Source organism: Gracilinanus agilis, chromosome 3 (genome assembly GCF_016433145.1).
Source record: "Gracilinanus agilis isolate LMUSP501 chromosome 3, AgileGrace, whole genome shotgun sequence".
NCBI classification, from domain to species: domain Eukaryota; kingdom Metazoa; phylum Chordata; class Mammalia; order Didelphimorphia; family Didelphidae; genus Gracilinanus; species Gracilinanus agilis.
Genome location: NC_058132.1, coordinates 94,392,560 through 94,412,830, shown reverse-complemented (window position 1 = coordinate 94,412,830; position 20,271 = coordinate 94,392,560). Strand labels below are relative to the sequence as shown.

The following is a 20,271-nucleotide window of genomic DNA, read 5'->3' as shown; positions in this document are numbered from 1 at the left end:
GAATACTATTGTGCTAAAAGGAATAATAAACTGGAGAAGTTCCAGGCGAACTGGAGAGACCTCCAGGAAGTGATGCAGAGCGAAAGGAGCAGAGCCAGAAGAACTCTATACACAGAGACTGATATACTGTGGTAAAATTGAATGTGATGGACCTCTGTACCAGCAGCAATGCAATGACCCAGGACAATTCTGAGGGATTTATGGTAAAGACGCTACCCACATTGAGAGGAAGGACTGCAGGAGAGGAAACATATAAGAAAAACAACTGCTTGAACGCATGGGTCGGGGTGGACATGATTGAGGGTGTAGACTCGAAACTACCACACCAATGCAACTACCAACAATTTGGAAATTGGTCTTGATCAAGGACACATGACAAAACTAGTGGAAATGCGCATCGGCCAAGGGTGGGGGGGGGTGCGGGGGGGGGTTGAAGGGGAAAGGTGGAGCATGAATCATGTAACCATGTTAAAAATGAATATTAATAAATGTTAAAAAAAATCATTAGTTGCCCTACCTTTGCAGAGACAGAGATCCAAGATATCTGGATAAATGAACTCTTTCTTCACACATGCCATGTCAAACTCCATGTTAGGCTGATGATTTAATTTCCAAACTTCATCTATTTCCCTTTTTTGACTTGGTGATCTATATCAGTGGTCTCCAAATGGACTATCAGTCACCTATGGCACTACCGTAATGGGGTATGTGATTAACCAAATTGGTGGCTGGGAAGAGGGTCTCATCTTATCCTGTCTGAAAGACTGAATCTGGGGGGCTTGTCTCCAACACAACCACACCTAACCTTATTCTCAACAATATCCCATTTTTTCTTTTCCTTTCCAATTCAAACTCCTGACCTTTGGCTTCTATGCCAGTTGTTGGCCTCTCAGAGCAGCTAAAATCCAGTTGCTATCCTTCTAAATGTAACGGAGGAAATTCACTCTTCCTCTCCACCCCTCCGATCCCTTCGTGACTTCAGTAGGTGCCATTAAGAACATGGGCTCTTTGCTTCTGGCAGTGACCTATAAATAAAGGCACCTCCATCTTTTCATTTTAGATGGGACAGAAAAGCACAGGATGAGCAAATATGGATGGGTTACAATCTGTGTATACTGTGATCTAACAGAGTCCATCCCATGGAGCATGGGGCAGAGCTCCTATGGAAACTTCCAAGCATTCCAGGGACTTCTGGGGCATGTGTGAGTCAAGGCTGAAAGAGCCTGGCACTTTGAAATAAGGCCCTTATAGGTCACTGAGCAAGAAGAGTCATGCCATTGACCTAGTGGATCCTTATATGACCTTGCCCTTAATTTCTCTTTCTCTTCCCATCTGCAGATCTTATCAAAACTATTCAAACTTCTCCTTGGAAGGGTCAGGGAAGAGACCTAATGTCTTTTCCTCCATCCCAGCCCCACAGATGCTGTAGGAACATGATAGCTAAAGCTCACGTAGGGTGGCCTCTATAGGTGCATTCTCACACGTGCTCCATGATGCCTACTTCTGTTGAAGACAGCGCTATCTTTCTAGTTATCAGCATTCACAACCTCAGTGTCATCTTTGACCCTTCACTCTTCTTCATCCCACATATCTAATCAGTTTCCAAATCTTGTTGATTTAATACCCACAATATCTCCCATTTGTCACCTAATCTTCCCTTACAAAGTCCCCATCACTTTTACTTAAAATTGCTTTTATTATTCTTAATAAAACCCTTTTCTTCCATTTTAGAACCAATGCTATGAATTGGTTCTAAAACTAAAGAATGGTAAGGGTTAGGCAATAGGGGTTAAGTGACTTGCCCAGGGTCACACAGCTAGGAAGTGCCCGAGACCAGATTTGAACCCAAGTCCTCCTGTCTCTAGGCCTGGCTTTCTTTTCTTTTCTTTTTTTTAAAATTGATTAAGAAAAATTTTCCATGATTCCATGATTCATGTTCTTTCCCTCCCCTCCTCCCACCCCTCTCCCATAGCCAATGCACAATTCCACTATGTTTTACATGTGTCATTGATCAAGACCTGTTTCCATATTATTGATATTCGCAATAGAGTGATTGTTTAGAGTCAGCATCCCCAATCATATCCCCATCGACCCATGTGATCAAGCAGTTGTTTTTCTTCTGCGTTTCTACTCCCACAGTTCTTTCTCTGGGTGTGGATATAGTGTTCTTTCTCATAAGTCCCTCAGAAATGTCTTGGATCAGTGCATTGCTGCTAGTAGAGAAGTCCATTACATTCGATTGTACCACAATGTATCAGTCTCTGTGTATGAGGTTCTCCTGGTTGTGCTCTTTTCACTCTGCATCAATTCCTGGAGCTCGTTCCAGTTCACACAAAATTCCTCCAGTTCATCATTCCTTTCCACAATAGTATTCCATCACCATCAGATACCACAATTTGTTAGCCATTCCTCAATCGAAGGGCATCTTCTCATTTTCCAATTTTTTGCCACCACAAAGAGCGCAGCTATAAATATTTTTGTACAAGTCTTTTTCCTTATTATCTCTTTGGGGTATAAACCCAATAGTGGTATGGCTAGATCAAAAGTTAGGCAGTCTTTTAAAGCCCTTTGGGCATAGTTCCAAATTCTGGCTTTCTTTCTATTGAGCCAGCTAGCTACCACCACTTAAAATTATTATTATAGAGTATAGCTAGGTGGCACAGTGGATAGAGCATCAGACCTGGAGTCAGGAAGACTGGAGTTCAAATTTGACATTAGACACATACTAGCTGTATGGCCCTGGGCAAGTCACTTCATCCTATTTGCCTCAGTTTTTCTGTAAAATGAGCTGGAGAAGGAGATGGCAAACCAAGAAAACCTCAAATGGAGTCATGAAGAGTTGAACACAAATGGACAACAAAAATCTTTCATCTAAGGTATATCATTTTAGAGGCATATTCCAATCAAATGTGCCATTCCACCAAGTCTTGGTGATAACTAATAGATCATATGTATCTCCTTGCAATAGGCCCTCTAGTTCATTTTACTTATCACTTATCCCTCATGCATTTATATATAGATGACTAAGGCTGCAAATTCTTTTTTTTTTTTTGCATTTTAAATTTTATTTCTTAGAAAAATTTTCCCTGGTTACATGATTCATGTTCTTACTTTCCCCCTCAATCTCCCAAACCCCCCCATAGCTGACACACATTTCCACTGGTTTTAACATGTGTCATTAATCAAGACCTATTTCCATATTATTGAGAGTTGCATTGGTGTGCTTGTTTCGAGTCTACATCCCCAATCATGTCCGCCTCAACCCATGTGTTCAAGTAGTTGTTTTTCTTCTGTGTTTCCACTCTTGTAGTTCTTCCTCTGAATGTGGGTAGTATCTTTTCCATAAATTCTTCAGAATTGTCCTGAACCATTGTATTGCTGCTAGTAGAGAAGTCCATTACATTGGACTGTACTACAGTGTATCAGTCTCTGTGTACAATGTTCTTTTGGCTCTGCTCCTTTCACTCTGCATCAGTTCCTGGAGGTCTCTCCAGTTCACATGGAATTCCTCCAGTTTATTATTCCTTTGAACACAGTAGTATTTCATCACCAGCATATACCACAATTTGTCCAGCCATTCCCCAATTGAAGGGCATCCCCTCATTTTCCAGTTTTTTGCCACCACAAAGAGCGCAGCTATAAATATTTTTGTACAAGTCTTTTTCTAAGGCTGCAAATTCTGTGGCTGACCCCCTTGCTTGAATTTTGAGTCCAGTGTACTTCCAGATCTTTCTATCATTAGTCTTAAATTCTTGCTCTCCGTGGTATTAGAAACATTATTTTCAGAATCTCCAGATGGACTCTTTTCCCAGAGTGTTAAAACAAAGAACAAAAAGCCTCTTTCCCAGGACTTCTTTTGCCTGAGAAGTGAAGTTGAAGAGGACATCAAACCTAAAAACTAGAAAGCGCGCTCTAGCCACTCTAGCCTCTGGGTATTGCTTCTTTTCTAAGCTTCAGTGAATTTGAAGTAACTAGCCTGTTGCCTCCCCGCCCCAACCTCTTTTACTGTATTTTGATGGAAGTCCCAGGACTGCAGTTCTGTGCATCTTCCCAGATTAATCTGTCTGTCTATTAAAGATCCATTATTATAACTATTCTGGTAGTTCTGTATTTTTTCATGTTGACAGTATCAAAGTTGGTGGATATACAGAGTGGCCCTGAAGCCTTAGTACAATGTAAGTTTTAATAGTTTTAATAGCTTAAAACTACATTTTTGTACTTTTGGACCACCCAGTAGATAGAGGCAATTTTCTCCTTTCCTCTTCTTTTTTAGGATAAAGTTCTTTCATTGAGATCTTCTAGTCTCAGCAAAACTTTATTTTATGAGTCTTTGTTCAATGTTCTTTTCTGAGCCAGGAGTCTGTTATTTATTCATTTTGAGATACTATTCTCAGATACCATCTTGTAATTTTCTTGAGAGCATGAACCAGTTCATTCCCCACCTTTCCCCCTTGGAGTCCCAAGTACCTAGCACAGTGCTGGCACAAAGTAGGACCTAAATGATTTTTATTTATTGGTTGAGTGATCCATTCACTAGCTGTTTGTTTCTCAAATCTACTTTTCTTCTCTGAAACTCTTGCCTTTTATTGGAAACAATCAATCAATCAAGAACTATTTATTAAGCACCTACATTGTGCCAGGCACTGTCCTAGGTACTGGAAATACAAATACAAAGAATAAAATGAATAGAGCTTAAAATATAATTGGGAAAGGCAACAATCAATCAATAAGTATTAAGTGCTGACTATGTGCCACATACCATGCTAAGTTCAAGGGATACCAGAAAAGAGGCAAAAGACAGTTTCTGCCTTCAAAGAGCTGGCAATCTAATTGATGGGAGGACAATATGTAAACAATTTTATACAAAGCAAACTATATACAGGATAAAGAGGAAACAATAAAAGAGAGAAAACACTGGAATTAAGAGGTTTTAGAGGAGATCTCCTGTGAGATTTTAGTTGAGACTTAAAGGAAGCCATGGAGATCAGTAGTCAGAGTGGAAGAGGGAATGTTTCAGGCATGGAGCATGGCCAGAGAGAATGCCCAGAGCCAAAAGATGGAGTGTCTTGTTAGTGGAATGGACAGGAAGCCAATGTCACTAAATCTAAACATACATATTGGGGAGTAAAATATAAGAAAACTGGAAAGGTAGGAGGGAGTTAGATAATGAAGGGCTCTGAATGCCAAATAGAATATTTTACATTTGCTCCTGGAGGCAATAAGAAGCCACTGGAATTTGTTGAATAGGTGTGTGTGTGTGTGTGTGTGTGTGTGTGTGTGTGTGTGTGTGTGTGTGTGTTTGTGTGACATGATTGGATCTATGTTTAGGAAAATCACTTTAGTGGCTAAATGGAGAATGGATTGGAATGGGGAAAGACTTGACGGCAGGCTGATCCACTAGCAGGATATTGCAATAATCAAGGAATGAGGTGATAAGGACCTACATTAGAGTGGGGCAGTTGTCAAAGGAGAGAAGAGAAGAGGGTGCATTCAAGAGGTTGCAAGTGTGAAATTGGCAGGACATGACAGTAACTTGGATGTAGGGGGTGCAAGCATGAGGCACTGGGAGGTTGGTGTTGACTTCTACAGTAATAGGAAAGATAGGACAGGGGATAGGACAAGATTTTAGGGGAAGATAATGAGTTCTGTTTTGGACATATAGAGTTTAAGCTTCATATCCAGCTGAAGGTGTATGAAAGGCAGTTGGAGTTGTGAAATTAAAGATCAGCAGAGAGATTGGGACAGAATTGGGAAATTTGAGAATTACCAGCATAAAGATGGTAATTTAATCCATGAAAGCTACTGAGATCATCAAGTGTAGGGGTCGGCAACATATGGCTCTTGAGCCATATCTGGCTCTTTTCAGGGCCAGATATGGCTCTTTCTGCAGGAGAGATAAAGTCAATTTTTTTTCCAGGCACTGCTACAGGAGCGGCACTGTGAGCACTGTACGGTTCTCACGAAATTACATTTTAAAAAAATGTGGCGTTTATGGCTCTCATGGCCAAAAAGGTTGCCGACCCCTGATCAAGTGAAATAGCATAGAAAATAAGAGGACCTAGCACAGAACCCTGAGGGGCATCTACAATTAGAGGACATGATCTAGAGGAGAAGTCAACAAAGGAAACAGAGGAGTGATCAAATAAGTAGAAGGAGAACCAGGAGAGAGTGGTGTCCAGAAAAACTAGAGAGAAGAAAGAGGATAGGAAGAGAGAATAATCAAAAGTATCAAAGGCTGCAGAAAGGTCAAGGAAATGAGGATTAAGAAACAGCCATTGGATTAGTAATTTTGGAGAAAGCAGTTTCAATGGAATAAGGTTGGAAGCTAAATTGTATGTGGTCAAGAAGGGATCAAGACCATCATTATTAGATTGACTAATATGACAGAAAAGGAAAATGCTAAATGTTGGAGGTGATGTGGAAGGGATGGGTACATTATTGGTGTAGCTGTGAATGGATCCAACCATTCTGAAGAAAAATTTGGAACTATGACTAAATTGTTATAAAACTGTGTTTAGTGGGGCAGCTGGGTGGCTCAGAGATCCAGGCCTAGAGATGAGAGGTCCTGGGTTCAAATCTGGCCTCAGACACTTCCTAGTTATGTGACCCTGGGCAAGTCACTTAACCCCCATTGCCTAGCCCTTACCACTCTTCTGCCTTGGAGCCAATACATTGTATTGACTCCAAGATGGAAGGTAGGGGTTTAAAAAATAAAAAAAATTTAATAAAACGGTGTGTACACTTTGATCCAACAGTAGTAGGTTTGCATGCCAAAGAGATCTCCCCCAAAATAAAATGATTTATTTGTACAAAATATTTATAGTAGCTCTTTTTGGGGTGGCAAAGAATTAGAAATTGAAGGGATATCCATCAATTGAGGAATGGCTGAACAAATTGTGGTTATGGTTGTAATGGAATAAATATTGTGCCATAAGAAATGATAACCAGGATGATTTCAGAAAAAAAAACATAGAAAGACCTTCATGAATTGATGCAAAGTGAAGCGAGCAGAACCAGAAGAACACTGTTTAATTAGCATCAGCTGTTGGGAAGTTGACAGGTGGATAACAATGTGCTGAACAAAGGGAGATACACACATATACAGTTTTACATGGCTTTAGGGTAACATGAAAGGCAACAAAGGAAACTTATCAGGTGAGATTGATTGTTCAGCCCCTTTCCATATTTGAGAGGTTAAGTAATAGGGATGAGAAGGTGTGTGATTTGAGGAGAATATGTTAGCCCTGGGGTCTTAGGAGTTGCCAGAGATCAAGTATGTTCCAGTGAGGATGTTTTCTTTGTAGTTAAATTCATCAGAATATTCTGGTGGGACAAGAGATCTCTAAGATGGCGGAAGCTTCCTTCTAGATAGAAATCAATAAGGCTGAGCTTGTTCTTGCCAGCCTGAAGGTCTTTATTTATACAAATCCTGTTTCTTTGACTTCCAAGGTTATTTTTTCTGGAAGAGGTGCTTTCCCCAAATTCAAAATCTACTTCCTATATAAGTGCAATATTGGTTTTTTCCATTTTTAACATTTATTAATATTCATTTTTAACCTTTTTACATGCTTCATACCCCTCCTTTCCCCTTCATCCCCCGCATTCCACCCACCCATGGCCGACGCACATTTCCACTGGTTGTAACTTGTGTCCTTGTTCAGGACCTATTTCCACATTGTTGTTAGTTGCATTTGTGTGGTCGTTTCGAGTCTACATCCCCAATCATGTCCACCTCAACTCATGCATTCAAGCAATTGATTATCTTCTATGTTTCCTCTCCTGCAGTTCTTCCTCTGAATGTGGGCAGCGTTCTTTACCATAAATCCCTCATAGCTGTCTTGTGTCATTGCATTGCTGCTGGTACAGAAGTCCATTACATTCGATTTTACCACAGTATATCAGTCTCTGTGTACAGTGTTCTTCTGGCTCTGCTCCTTTCGCTCTGCATCACTTCCTGGAGGTCTCTCCAATTTGCATGGAATTCCTCCAGTTTATTATTCCTTTTAGCACAATAGTATTCCATCACCTGCATATACCACAATTTGTTCAGCCATTCCCCAATTGAAGGACATCCCTTCATTTTCCAGTTTTTTGCCACTACAAAAAGCGCAGCTATAAATATTTTCGTGCAAGTCTGTTTATCTATGATCTCTTTGGGGTACAAACCCAGCAATGGTATGGCTGGATCAAAGGGCAGGCATTCTTTTATAGCCCTTTGAGCATAGTTCCAAATTGCCAGCCAGAATGGCTGGATCAGTTCACAACTCCACCAGCAATGCATTAATGTCCCAATTTTGCCACATCCCCTCCAGCATTCATTACTCTCCCCTTCTTTCATTTTAGCCAATCTGCTAGGTGTGAGGTGATACCTCAGAGTTGTTTTGATTTGCATTTCTCTAATTATTAAAGATTTAGAACACTTTCTCATGTGCTTATTGATACTTTTGATTTCTTTACCTGAGAATTGCCTATTCATGTCTCTTGCCCATTTTTCAGTTGGAGAATGGCTTGATTTTTTATACAATTGTTTTTGCAATATTGTTTTTGTCCATTACATAATTATGGATTAAATAATTATGATATCATTTGGCAAGTATCAGGTCATTCTCTATTCTATCCTGGATCCCTGCCTTGGAATTCAGCAGACCTATTTACTTTCACCAGGTACAATGGTGTATCAGGGAGTCATCAACAATGATTACTCATTTCTTTTTCCTCTGACTTCAAGTTGATGACATCTCATCTGACATTATTTGCATATTCCCATATAATAATTTCTTAGGGAACAAATAGCACCTGGTTCCACTGAGGATTGACTTTTTTGTTGTTGTTGTTGGGAGGAGAGCCTTATTTCTGTTTTTGAGCCTTTCTTGTGGCTCATGCACCCCCTCTCACTCCTCAAAGTAGAGTTCTTTTAAAATGAAAACCAAATCAATTGGGGAATGGCTGAACAAATTGTGGTATATGCTGGTGATGAAATACTACTGTGTTCAAAGGAATAATAAACTGGAGGAATTCCATGTGAACTGGAAAGACCTCCAGGAATTGAAGCAGAGCGATAGGAGCAGAGCCAGAAGAACACTGTACACAGAGACTGATATACTATGGTAAAATCGAATGTAATGGACTTCTGTACCAGCAGCAATGCAATGACACAAGACAGCTATGAGGGATTTATGGTAAAGAATGCTACCCACATTCAGAGGAAGAACTGCAGGAGAGGAAACATATAAGAAAAACAACTGCTTGAACGCATGGGTTGGGGTGGACATGATTGAGGGTGTGGACTCAAAACTACCACACCAATGCAACTACCAACAATTTGGAAATAGGTTTTTTTAAACCCTTAACTTCTGTGTATTGACTTATAGGTGGAAGATTGGTAAGGGTAAGCAATGGGGGTCAAGTGACTTGCCCATGGTCACACAGCTGGGAAGTGTCTGAGGCCAGATTTGAACCTAGGACCTCCTGTCTCTAGGCCTGGCTCTCAATCCACTGAGCTACCCAACTGCCCCCTGGAAATAGGCTTTGATCAACGACACATGATAAAACCAGTGGAAATGTGCGTCAGCTATGGGGGGGGTGCGGGGGGTGAAGGGGAAAGTAGGAGCATGAATCATGTAACCATGTTAAAAATGAATATTAATAAATGTTAAAAAAATAAAGATTATGTAGTTCTGGCAGAAAAAAAATAAAATGAAAACCAAGCTCATGGGAAAAAGATTTATACTCACTCCTGGTCCCCTTTAATTCTAGTAGACAATATTTAAACCCCTGAGCCCAGACTGAGCTCTGCCTCAATATTTAGACTGAAATCTGATCCTGACTCCCCCCCTAAACATTAACCCTGACCCCATAACCCCTGATCTGAGTCTTGAATTCTGATCTCACCAGCAAATTGAATTCTAAACTCAGATAAAGCCTCTACACTGGGCACAGAGTGAGCCCTGATTTCCAACTGAATCCTGACCCCATCCCAGACTTGGCTCTGAAAACCAGATCCAGTCTGAGCTGAGATTCCTGATTGAGCTCTGATCCTAACACACAAGACTAAACTTTTGAACATACTTCTCTAGTGAGTCCAGACTCCAGTTTTAGACTGATTTAATTTTTGAAAACCAGATCCAGATAAAGGTCTAACCCTGCATGTTCTTTAATTCATGTGCTGCCCTTCAAATATTCTCTCCCTCCTCAATTTGTTTAGCACACTCTTCCTGGATCTTTCCTTTTCTCATATCACATTTTGCAACCAGCATCTTGCTTCCTAACTTGTGAAACTCAAAGGATTCTCCACCCCATCCCTTCTGAAGCAAGTGTGAATATTCCTTAGAGGGCAAAAATGGTTGTTTTGTATTTTTGTATTCCCAGAAGGAAGTATAGTGTCTTCCTGACCATAGTAGGCATTTAACAAATATTTTGTTAACTGAAGTTCAGTGACTATCTCTTGTTCCCCCAAATTCCTGGTGGCTTCCTAGTTGGATACTTGATTTTTGCAGGAAGAGAAGTTGGTGGGTAGCACTTTTTGGAGCCCTGGGTTCAAGTTCAAAAGTTGTTGAGCTAAATGATGTCTAAATCATCTGATCTCTATTCATTCCTCTCCCCACTTTCTGACTTCTACCTCTGTTATTTCACAAATTAGAAACTCGACACTTATTGAGGAAAATAGATTTGCTGAATGTCACACAAATAGAAAGTAGAATTTGGTTGGCCATAGGTATACCACACACAGAGACACAGACACAGACACACAGACACATAGACACAGACACACAGACATCCACACACCTACAGTGGAGAGGATTCAGAGGCAGGAAGTTATAACAAGCTGGTTGTTATAATTCTCTTCATTTAATATCTGTTTACTTGACAGAACCTGGGAAGAAACTTAGACTCAGAGATGTTGCCACTTGTCTATGTTCAACTACATAGACGATAAATTGGAAGCAAATCCTAGTTCTGATCATAGATTTAAAATTTTGTAAGAAGCTATAAGCTTCAGTGAAACCAGCATTCTCATTTTACTTACCAGCTATGTGATCCTGAGCAAATCACAGGGTTTCTTCTGCAAAATAGGGATTATGTTACTTGGGTTGTTGTAAGTTCTTAAGTACCATAGAAATGTGAACTATTTTTACGATACGGGTGCTACATTTTAGGAATGGCATTGACATTGAGATTTTGGGGCTTATTTCAGTCAAACTACCAAGAATGGTGGCTCATCTCATGGGGTGATCAATTGAAGAAGCTAGGAATGTTTAACCTGAAAAAAAAGAAGGCTACGGCTAAGGCTAAGATTTTTGTCTTCACATGTTCAAAGGACTGTCACACAGAAGAATGATTCGATTTGTTTTGCATAACCACAAGGGATAGAGCTAGTAGAAATCAAATCCCAGAGAAGTAGAACTTCCTGACAATGAGAATTCTCCCAAGATGGAATTGACTTGCTTCCAGAAGGAGTAAACTTCCGGTCATTGTAGATGTTCAAGAGGAGGCTGGATGAGCATTTGGTAGCAACACTGAAGAGTGAATTCAGAGCATCATGTAGGGGTCGCCTGGAATCCCTTGCAGTTCTTGTCCTAGGATTCTCTAATTCTTCTCTTTAGATAAATATGCAGCAGGGATAATTGTGTGGAGAGAGGGATTGGTGCCTCCTGGTCCATTTTAGCTATTTTGAGAAGCAGCCCAAGGTGATTTGAATAATTCTTCTGTCTAGCTGCCCTGGGGAAGTAGGTAATATGGAGAGATAAGGAGGGAGAAAGTGAAAGCATTCACCCCAAATCTCGGAACTCAGTAGGAAATGTTGATTTGAGTTGGAGGTAATCAAAGGCAGAGAAACAGAAGAGGTGAATAGCAATGGATCACTTTAGAAAAAAGAAGAAAAGGTTTCTATAACCTCTGAGACTTCTCCGAATTGGGACCATAAACCACGGTGACAAAGTATAAAAGCAAGTCTAATGGGGGACCAGCATAGAGGTAGGGTGCCTCTGATGGCGCTCTATCAATCACTCAGTTAACATTTATAAAACATGTATTCTGTGTTAGATATTGTGTTAAGAGCTGGAAATAAATGAAGCAAAACATAGTCCCTGCCCTCATGGAGTTTACAGTCTAATGGGGGAAGACAACATGAATGAATGAGTGAATGTTTAAAGCGCTCTATGATTCCCTGAAGGCTATTTATGGGCCAAAGACCTATAGTGTATCTCAACTACTGAGTACTAATGGAGCCATACTGATGGGTGATAATAAGGACATGATCCTGGAAAGATGGGCTGAACGCTTCCATAGTGTTCTCAACAGACTGTCATTAGTCATTGCTGAAGCCAATGACTATGTATTTCAGGTTGAAGTGAATCCCTCTCTCTGACTGAACTTCCAATGGAAGAAGAGGTTTTGAATGTCATTAGACTCTTCTCTTGTGCCTGGTGCTGATTCTATTCCAGTAGAGACTTACAAGACAGGGAGTCCACTACTCATACAAAATCAGACTGAAATCTTCAGTTATATGACAAGAGGAGGTTATCTCCCAGAAGATCAAGGATGTCTTCATTGTCCATCTCTATAAAGGAACAGGATATAGATTGTCCTGTGACAATCATGGGGTGAGTAGGTGGGGTTCTCTATTAGCAATTGCTGGCAAGATTCTTCCCAGAGTCCTCCTTAATAGGCTGATTCTTCACCTGGAAGATGGTCATCTACCCAAGAGCCACTGTGGCTTCCCGGGCCAAGGAACAGCCAAATGCCAGGAGCAGAAGAGAGGTCTGTACACAAAAGTCATCTGCCATTTTACCAAAGCCCTTGATACCATCAGTCATGAGGGCTTGTGAAAGATCATGGAAAAATCTGATTTCTTGGAGTTCATTAGTATTTTATACCAACTCCATGATGGTATGTTTACACAGGTTCTGGTTAATGGACAATGCTCTTGTGTTTTTCCTAGGCACTAATGGACTGAAGCAGGACTTGTGTGCTTGCTCCCATCCTTTTTAGCATGATGTCTTCAGCAATGTTGTAAGACACTTTCAATAAGGATGAAAATGGTATCAAGGGCAGCCAACACACTAGTGGTAAAAGGCTTCAAGCCAAGACTAAAGTGGAAGGACAATTGGTACACTACTTTGTTTACAGATGATTGTGCACCTAAGGCAGCCTCTGATACTGAGATGCAACAGAGTATGGATCAATTCTTTGCTGCTTGTGTTAATTTTGGTTTGACAATTAACACCAACAAAACAAAGGTTCCCCACTAGCCAGCATCATACTATCCATTACAGCAAATGGATACAGTTTGAATGCTGTGGATGATTTCACTGACCTTGGCAGTATTCTTTCCAGGAATATTCACATAGATGATGAGTTGACCCACAAAGTGCCAGAGCCAAGTCAGTGTTTGGGAGGATCTAAAGGAAAGTGTGGGAGAGAAGAGGCTGTCTACCAGACAAAAGGTCTACAGAGCCATTGTGCTGACCTCATTGTTGTATGGCTATGAAAACTGGACAGTGCCATGCCAGGAAACTGAATCGCTTCCATTTGAATTGTCTTAATCTAAAGATCACTTGTGGGCACTGGGTCCTTTTTTGAGCTAAACTGCCAAGTATTCAAACACTCCTGCAGAGAGCACAACTCTGAGGAGCTGGCTCTGTTGCTTGGATGCCAAATGTACATTTGCCTAAAAGGCTATTTTATAGAGAACTCACAAAAGGCTAGCACTCACGTGAAGGTCAGAAGAAGCAATACAAGGACACGCTAAAGGTATCTGAAGAACATGAGGCACGGGAGACACTGACACAAGACTGTCCAGCATGGTGTGGCAGCATTAAAGAAGGTGTTGTCCTCTATGAACACAATGACCCGACATAGTGATGTCATTTTGGTCTTTCAATATGAAGGACAATAACCAACCACAGAAAAAGCTGCTATTAATATTTTTGTATATATGATACTTTCCTCTTCCCCCTGCCTTTTTTGACCTCTGGGGTCTGGGCAGTAACAGTATTGCTGAATCAAAGAGTATACAAGATTTAATAGTTTTTGAGGCATAATTCCAAATTATTTTTCAGAATGGTTGGACCAATTCACAGCTCTATCAACAGTCCATTAAAGTACTCCTTTTCCCAAATCTTCTCCAGCATTTGTTATTTTCCTTTTTCGTCAACTTTGCCAATCTATTGGTTTGAGATAGTACCCTGGAGCTGTTTTAATTTGTAATTTAGAGTACTCTTTCATATGGTTATTGATAACTTGGAATTCTTACCTGAAAATTGACTATTTTGTATCCTTTGACCACATATCAATTGGGGATCATTAAAGCATTATTGAAAAAAGAAAGATGAACAGAAGAGAATAGAAAGAAGGCCAAAATCAGAAATAGAACAGTTTTGATAATTAATATAATAAGTTTATTATGTTATTACATTACAAAGAAAAGTGAGCTATTGATAAGAGAATCCCACAGTTTCTTTTGTTATATTATAGTAGCAAAATGGATAGAGTAACAGGCCTGGAATCAGGGAGACTCATTTTCCTGAATTCAAATCTGGCCTCAGATACTTACTGTGTGACCCTGGGCAAGTCACTTCACCCTGGCTACCTCAGTTTCCTCATTTGGAAAATGAGTTGGAAAGGAAATGGCAAAGCACTTCACTATCCTTTTTAAGAGAACTCCAAATGGGGTCACGAAGTGTTAGACACAACTGAACAACAGTAACAACAACAACATACAGGAAATGCCAGTTACTGGTATGAAGTCACTTCCAAATCAATTGTCTGTGTAGAAGAAGAGTATCGGCTTTTAAGAACTGTAAGGATGGGATTTGTGCAAGGGGGATGGGACAAAAGGAGCCAGAGAAGGAGTTTCTGACAGTTTCTGACAGTTGAGACCAGAGAGGGGATTCTGGGAGATTCTTAGGAGGAAGGAAGAGAGGGGAAGTGTTTGGGTGGAAGACTGGGAGGAGAGAGGAGGAGCACATCCCAGCTCGGATCCAGTCATGAGGGCTTCCTGAGGATCTTTCTTTTGGAAATTGAAACCCTGATTCCCTGATCAAAGCCATTCCATTGCATCTCACCCATCGAGACTTCAACCATCAAGTCAACTAAGTTTTTGGACTCCATTTTGGGAGCGATCTCTTAGTCTCCTTCTTTCATTACCCAACCTTGCTGAGAGACCCCCTTTTAGTCAAAACTTATAATAATAGAAAATAATAGAAATAGAAAAACAGAGGGGGAGGAGGGCACCCCAATATCCCTCTGCTCTTCACCCCTTTCCCCAATCCCTGATTCACGAATAATAAAAGCCATTAATCAGTCAGATATTGGTCCAGAGTGCCTGAGACACAACAAGGGAGAGGGGAACCACAGCTTGGTCTGGCTGCTTCCATCTTGAAGCCAGACCACCCGCTATGAAATTAACTGATTGGGGGAAGTTTATGTGAACTTTGTCCTTATTCAGAATCGGATTGGGGAACCACATACCTCGTCTTATAGGGAAGTCTTATAGGGAAGCCTCGCTCCCAACTCCTGTTGGGAGGCATGACCATCCAGGTCACCCAGTTTCGGGGTGATACCCCTTAAAGTCTCCCAGTGTATATTCAGCCCCAGGGGAGAGGTGGAAGAGAGAACTCACCACATTGACTCTCTCTCTCTCTCTCTCTCTCTCTCTCTCTCTCTCTCTCTCTCTCTCTCTCTCTCTCTCCCTTCTATCAAACATTCATTTTCTGGCCCTGTCATCATTACAGAACAAAAATTAAAAGTCCTACCAAATTTTTGCCTTAATCCACTGGAGAAGGAAATGGTAAACTGCTATAGTTTCTTTGCTAAGAAAACCCTAAATAGGGTCAGAAAGAGTCTGAAATAACTGAATAACAATATGGAAATGCCCATTTTATTTAATGCTTTTAAAGTTCAGAATTAAAATAAGAAGACAACAACAAAATCCCACACTTACAGAGATTATACCTACATCGGCAAAGGAATTTTTTCCATCAAGCATCAAATCACAGATCCAGTCTCTATCTCCTATCCCTTGATATGAACTTACCAATCATCAACAAGGACTGTATATGAAATGGTGGGCATTTTTCATGTACAGTTTGCTTTTTTAATATGTAAATTTAAATAAGGTATTAACAAAATTGTTTTGTTTATGCCACCTTCTGAACTTGTTTTATTCTACCTTAACTGATTTCCTTTTTTGGAACCACAAGCACTTTCCATTAACTCAATTATTCTCTTCACCAATAGAACTCCTTCCTTATTCCAAATATATATGTATAAATATATTCAAATAAAACAAATCAATACAATGGCATACCTGAAAACATATCTTACTTTCTGCACCTCTGTTCCATCACCTTACTGCCAAGAGGAGGGTGCCATGCTTTATCATCAGTTCTTTAAAGTCATAATTTCTCACTGTATTGATCAGAATTTTGGAAGTCTTCACAGTTGTTTTCTTTTATATTATTGTGGCCAGTGGGTAAATTGTTTTTCTTGTTCTGCTTATTTCTTTCTGTATCAGTTCATATAACTTCCAGGTTTTTCCTGAATTCTTATTTTTAACATTTTATTTTCCCCCTCAATTATATGAAAAAATTATAGATCATAATTTTTTAAAAGTTGAGCCAAATTCTTTACACATGTAATAGTGTAAAACATCTTTTCATATTTGTCCTTTTGTGAAAGAGAACTAACGTAAACAAAAGTGAATAAGTAAAGTGATATATAGTATGTCTCAGTCTTCATTCAGACTCTATTAGTTCTTTCTCTCGAGGTGGATGGCATTTTCCACCATGAGTTCTTGAGATTATATTACTAGGAATAGCTAAGTCATTAGTAAATATTTATCATATCATATTACTGATACTGTATACAATATTCTCCTAGTTCTGCTCACTTTGCTTTGCATCAGTTCGTGTAAATCTTTCCAGGCTTTTCTTAAATCATCCTTCTTATCATTTCTTATAGCAGAGTAGTATTCCATTATTTGCCATCTTTCTGGTTTGGTGATTTTCAATTTTATATATATATATATATATATATATACAACAATAGGTTCCAAAAATCTCCAATTTATGGGCATCCACTTTTTCAGGTCTTCTTCAAATGGTCAAAAAGAACCACTTTCCTGTACACTTTCAAATCTCGCTCCTCAACTGCTCTAGTGACATACAGTTTAATGTACATTTAGCTACAGCATCTGGGTTGTGCAGTACCCACTGAGTCTAACATCTCCTAAACTTGGGAAAAAACTACACAGTCTCCCTAATCATCTTTTTCTCCTATCACTACTCTTGGGGAATCTGGGAGGTATGGGATGTGTGTGTGTGTGTGTGTGTGTGTTTAAATATACTGGGATTGTTTTCTCACATATTTAGGGGAAAAGATCTGGTACCAACTACTTTGGGGGCATAGTTAGGAAGGAAGGATTTATAGCCCTCCAGTGACCAATAATTCCTTCTACAAAATAGCTAAGTGTTTTTCAGCTTCCACTGTGAAATCCATACTACCTCTGGAGGCCACCCATCATGCTTCTGGATAGCTTTAATTGTTAGGAAGTTCTTTATAGCAAGCAGATCTGTTTCCCCATTCTGTGCTCTGTCAACAAGCAGAATGAAAGTCAAAATCCACTTTTATATGACAGTTCTTCGGTCACTTGCAAAGAGTGAGTGAGTGAGTCAATCAATCAATAACCATTTATTTAGCACCCATGATGTGCTAGGCACTGTGGTAGGCTTTGAGAATACAAATACATAGGAAACAACTCCTACTCTCAAGTTTATATTAAAAAAAAAAGCCTTACCTTCTGTCTTAGAATCAATACCATGTATCAAAGGCAGAGGAGCCATAGGGTCTAGGCAATTGGGGTCTAGTGACTTGTCCAGGGTCAGACAGCTAGGAAGTATTTGAGGCCACATTTGAACCCTGGACCTAACATGTCCAGCCTGGTTCTTTATCCAGGAAGCCAGCTAATTGCTCTGTAGTTTATATTCTAAAAGGACTGGTCAATTAATAGGCATTTATTAAATGCCTACTATGTGCCTGGAACTATGCTAAGTGCTGGGGATACAAAGAGAAGTAAAATATAATCTCTGTCCTTACAATCTAAGGGGGGAGGCAACAAGCAAACAAATATGTACAAACAAGCCACATGCAGGTAAATAGATAATAATCAATGGGGGGAGGCACTAGGATTAAGAGAGGTTGGGAAAATCTTTTTGCATTTGTGATTTTAGTCAGGACTTAAAGGAAACTAGGAAAGCAATTGTAAAAGATGAGGAGAGAGAACATTCCTGGCATGAGGAACAACCAGAAAAAATTCTGGAAGCTAAGAGATGGAGTATCTTGTTCAAGGAACAGCCAGGAGGCTAGTGTTACTAGATGGAAGAGATATATAAATATAAAGGGAACAAATGTATAGTAATTTAAGTAAAATATTATTTGAAAGGGAGAAAAGAAGATGGGGATCAGAAGCTTCATGTGGAAAGTGGTACTAAGTTATAATTTGAAGAAGAGAGGGATCCTCCCTGACCTAGCCCCAAAGTCATTGCCATGGCCTGAAGAACATGATTCTCCCTCCCTCAAAAGCCCTGAATTGTTTAAAAAAAAAAATCACAGTTACTATGAATAAGTCTAAAAGTTGATGCTTCAGCCCATTCATGGATCTACAGAGCTAGCAAGACTTTTAAAGTCCCTCCATGCTTCTCTTCTTCAGGGCAAAAGCCCTAGTTCCTACAATTGAAACTACTAAGGTACACTCCAGTCCTCTCCTCATACTGGCTGTTTGTCCTCTATACAATGTTTAATTTGAACACAGTATTCTAGTTGTGTTCTGGACAATGTAGATTAAAGTGTATCTATGACCTCCTTAGTTCTGGCTCACTGGGCAAACTATGATCTCAGTTTTTTCAGCTGTCACTTCCAACTGTTGACTCGTATTGAGTTTACAAACCACCCTGACCTCCAGATCTGTTTCGCAGGAACTATTGTCCCGAAAGACAAAATTTGTGAAATTGATTATTTGAAATGTACATCTATTCTGAGTTGATTTCATCCTTGCACTAGCAGGGGGGACGCTGGAATAGGTCTTTATTAATTCCGAGGGCATGAGAAAAACGACTTGAAGGATCCCAGTGGGGTTGAAATGCCATCCCAACGGAAAGGTTTTCATGGTAACCGTCCAAGGATTTGTTTATTTTTAAGCTGCTCAGAGGCCCCGAGGGAGGACCTTGTCAGCCAGGACATCTTGTTCTCCAGGCCACGGCAATGACCTTGTGGGGTAGGTCATGGAGATGAGAAGGGTTGTGGAGACGGCTTGGTCCGTGGGCAGCGCGTATGGGCTTCATTTACTTATGCCTATTCTCTGTTGCTGCGAATACCACCTGCTATTCAATTTATATAAAATGCAATCAATGGAGGGAGACTGCGGCATTTTTCCTTTCTTTTTTTTTTTACTCTGAATTTTATTTTTTTTTCCAACATGGAGTCATAACCGCGCCTGAGATGCTGGACTACAACACCCAGCATGCACCGGGGCAGGACAATCTCCCCAACCCCCACTTTTGGGGATCTATAGTTTGGGTACCGCAAGCAAGAAAAGGAAAGGTGGCACTTGCGGCCAGGAAGCGTAGTCCTTTGGGGTCTGGGACAGTGGTGGCAGTGGCGGGTCTGGAGGTGGCGCACTACTCACACCTTTCGAGGAGAGAGAAGGAAGAAAGATGAGGTACGGAGGACCAGAGCCCGATGCACACTGGGAGTTGTAGGCTTCGGTGTGGTCGTGGGGCATGCTGGGCATTGGAGTCCATCCCTCTCGACTCCCGCCCCCGCCCCAATCAGAAGCCTAGAGGAGGAACGTGTTGGCGACGGCGCGCCGGGTCCTCCCCCGCCCCCGCCCCTGCCCTTGCCTCCTCCCCTCCCCCGTGTGTCCCCTCCCCCAACTCGTCGGGCTCTGCTGGTGCTGCTACCGCTGCCGCTGCCGCTGGTGTTGCCGCTGCGGACGGTCTGGTGTGTGAGAGCCGGAGCCCGAGCCCGAGCCCGAGCCCCGCGCCCAGGCCCCGCAGCGCGCAGCCGCCACGGACACCGGCCGAGGGACCGGGCAAGCCGCCGCAGCCGGGGGAGACCAGGGCATTGCCGCCGCAGCAGCCGCTGCCGCCGCCTTCTCCCGCAGCTACCCTCTGGTGAGGACGAGCCCCTCTCCGCCATCCCGGCCCGGCCTGCGCCATCCTCGAGCCCCCGCGCGCCCCCGCGCCCGCCTCTCTGCCCCGCCCCTCCCTCCAG

At 41.2% G+C, this 20,271-nt stretch overlaps 1 protein-coding gene across 1 annotated transcript in view; it reads right to left on the bottom strand.

Annotated features, from left to right (window-relative positions):
- PLEKHB1 (pleckstrin homology domain containing B1) overlaps positions 1 to 19,780 on the bottom strand; it is a 66,899-nt gene extending 47,119 nt beyond the window's left edge. The window contains exon 1 of the mRNA XM_044668914.1: positions 19,580 to 19,780. Coding sequence (XP_044524849.1) covers positions 19,580 to 19,780 — 201 coding nt within the window. The remainder of the gene's footprint in view (positions 1 to 19,579) is intronic.
- Positions 19,781 to 20,271: the final 491 nt, after the last annotated feature.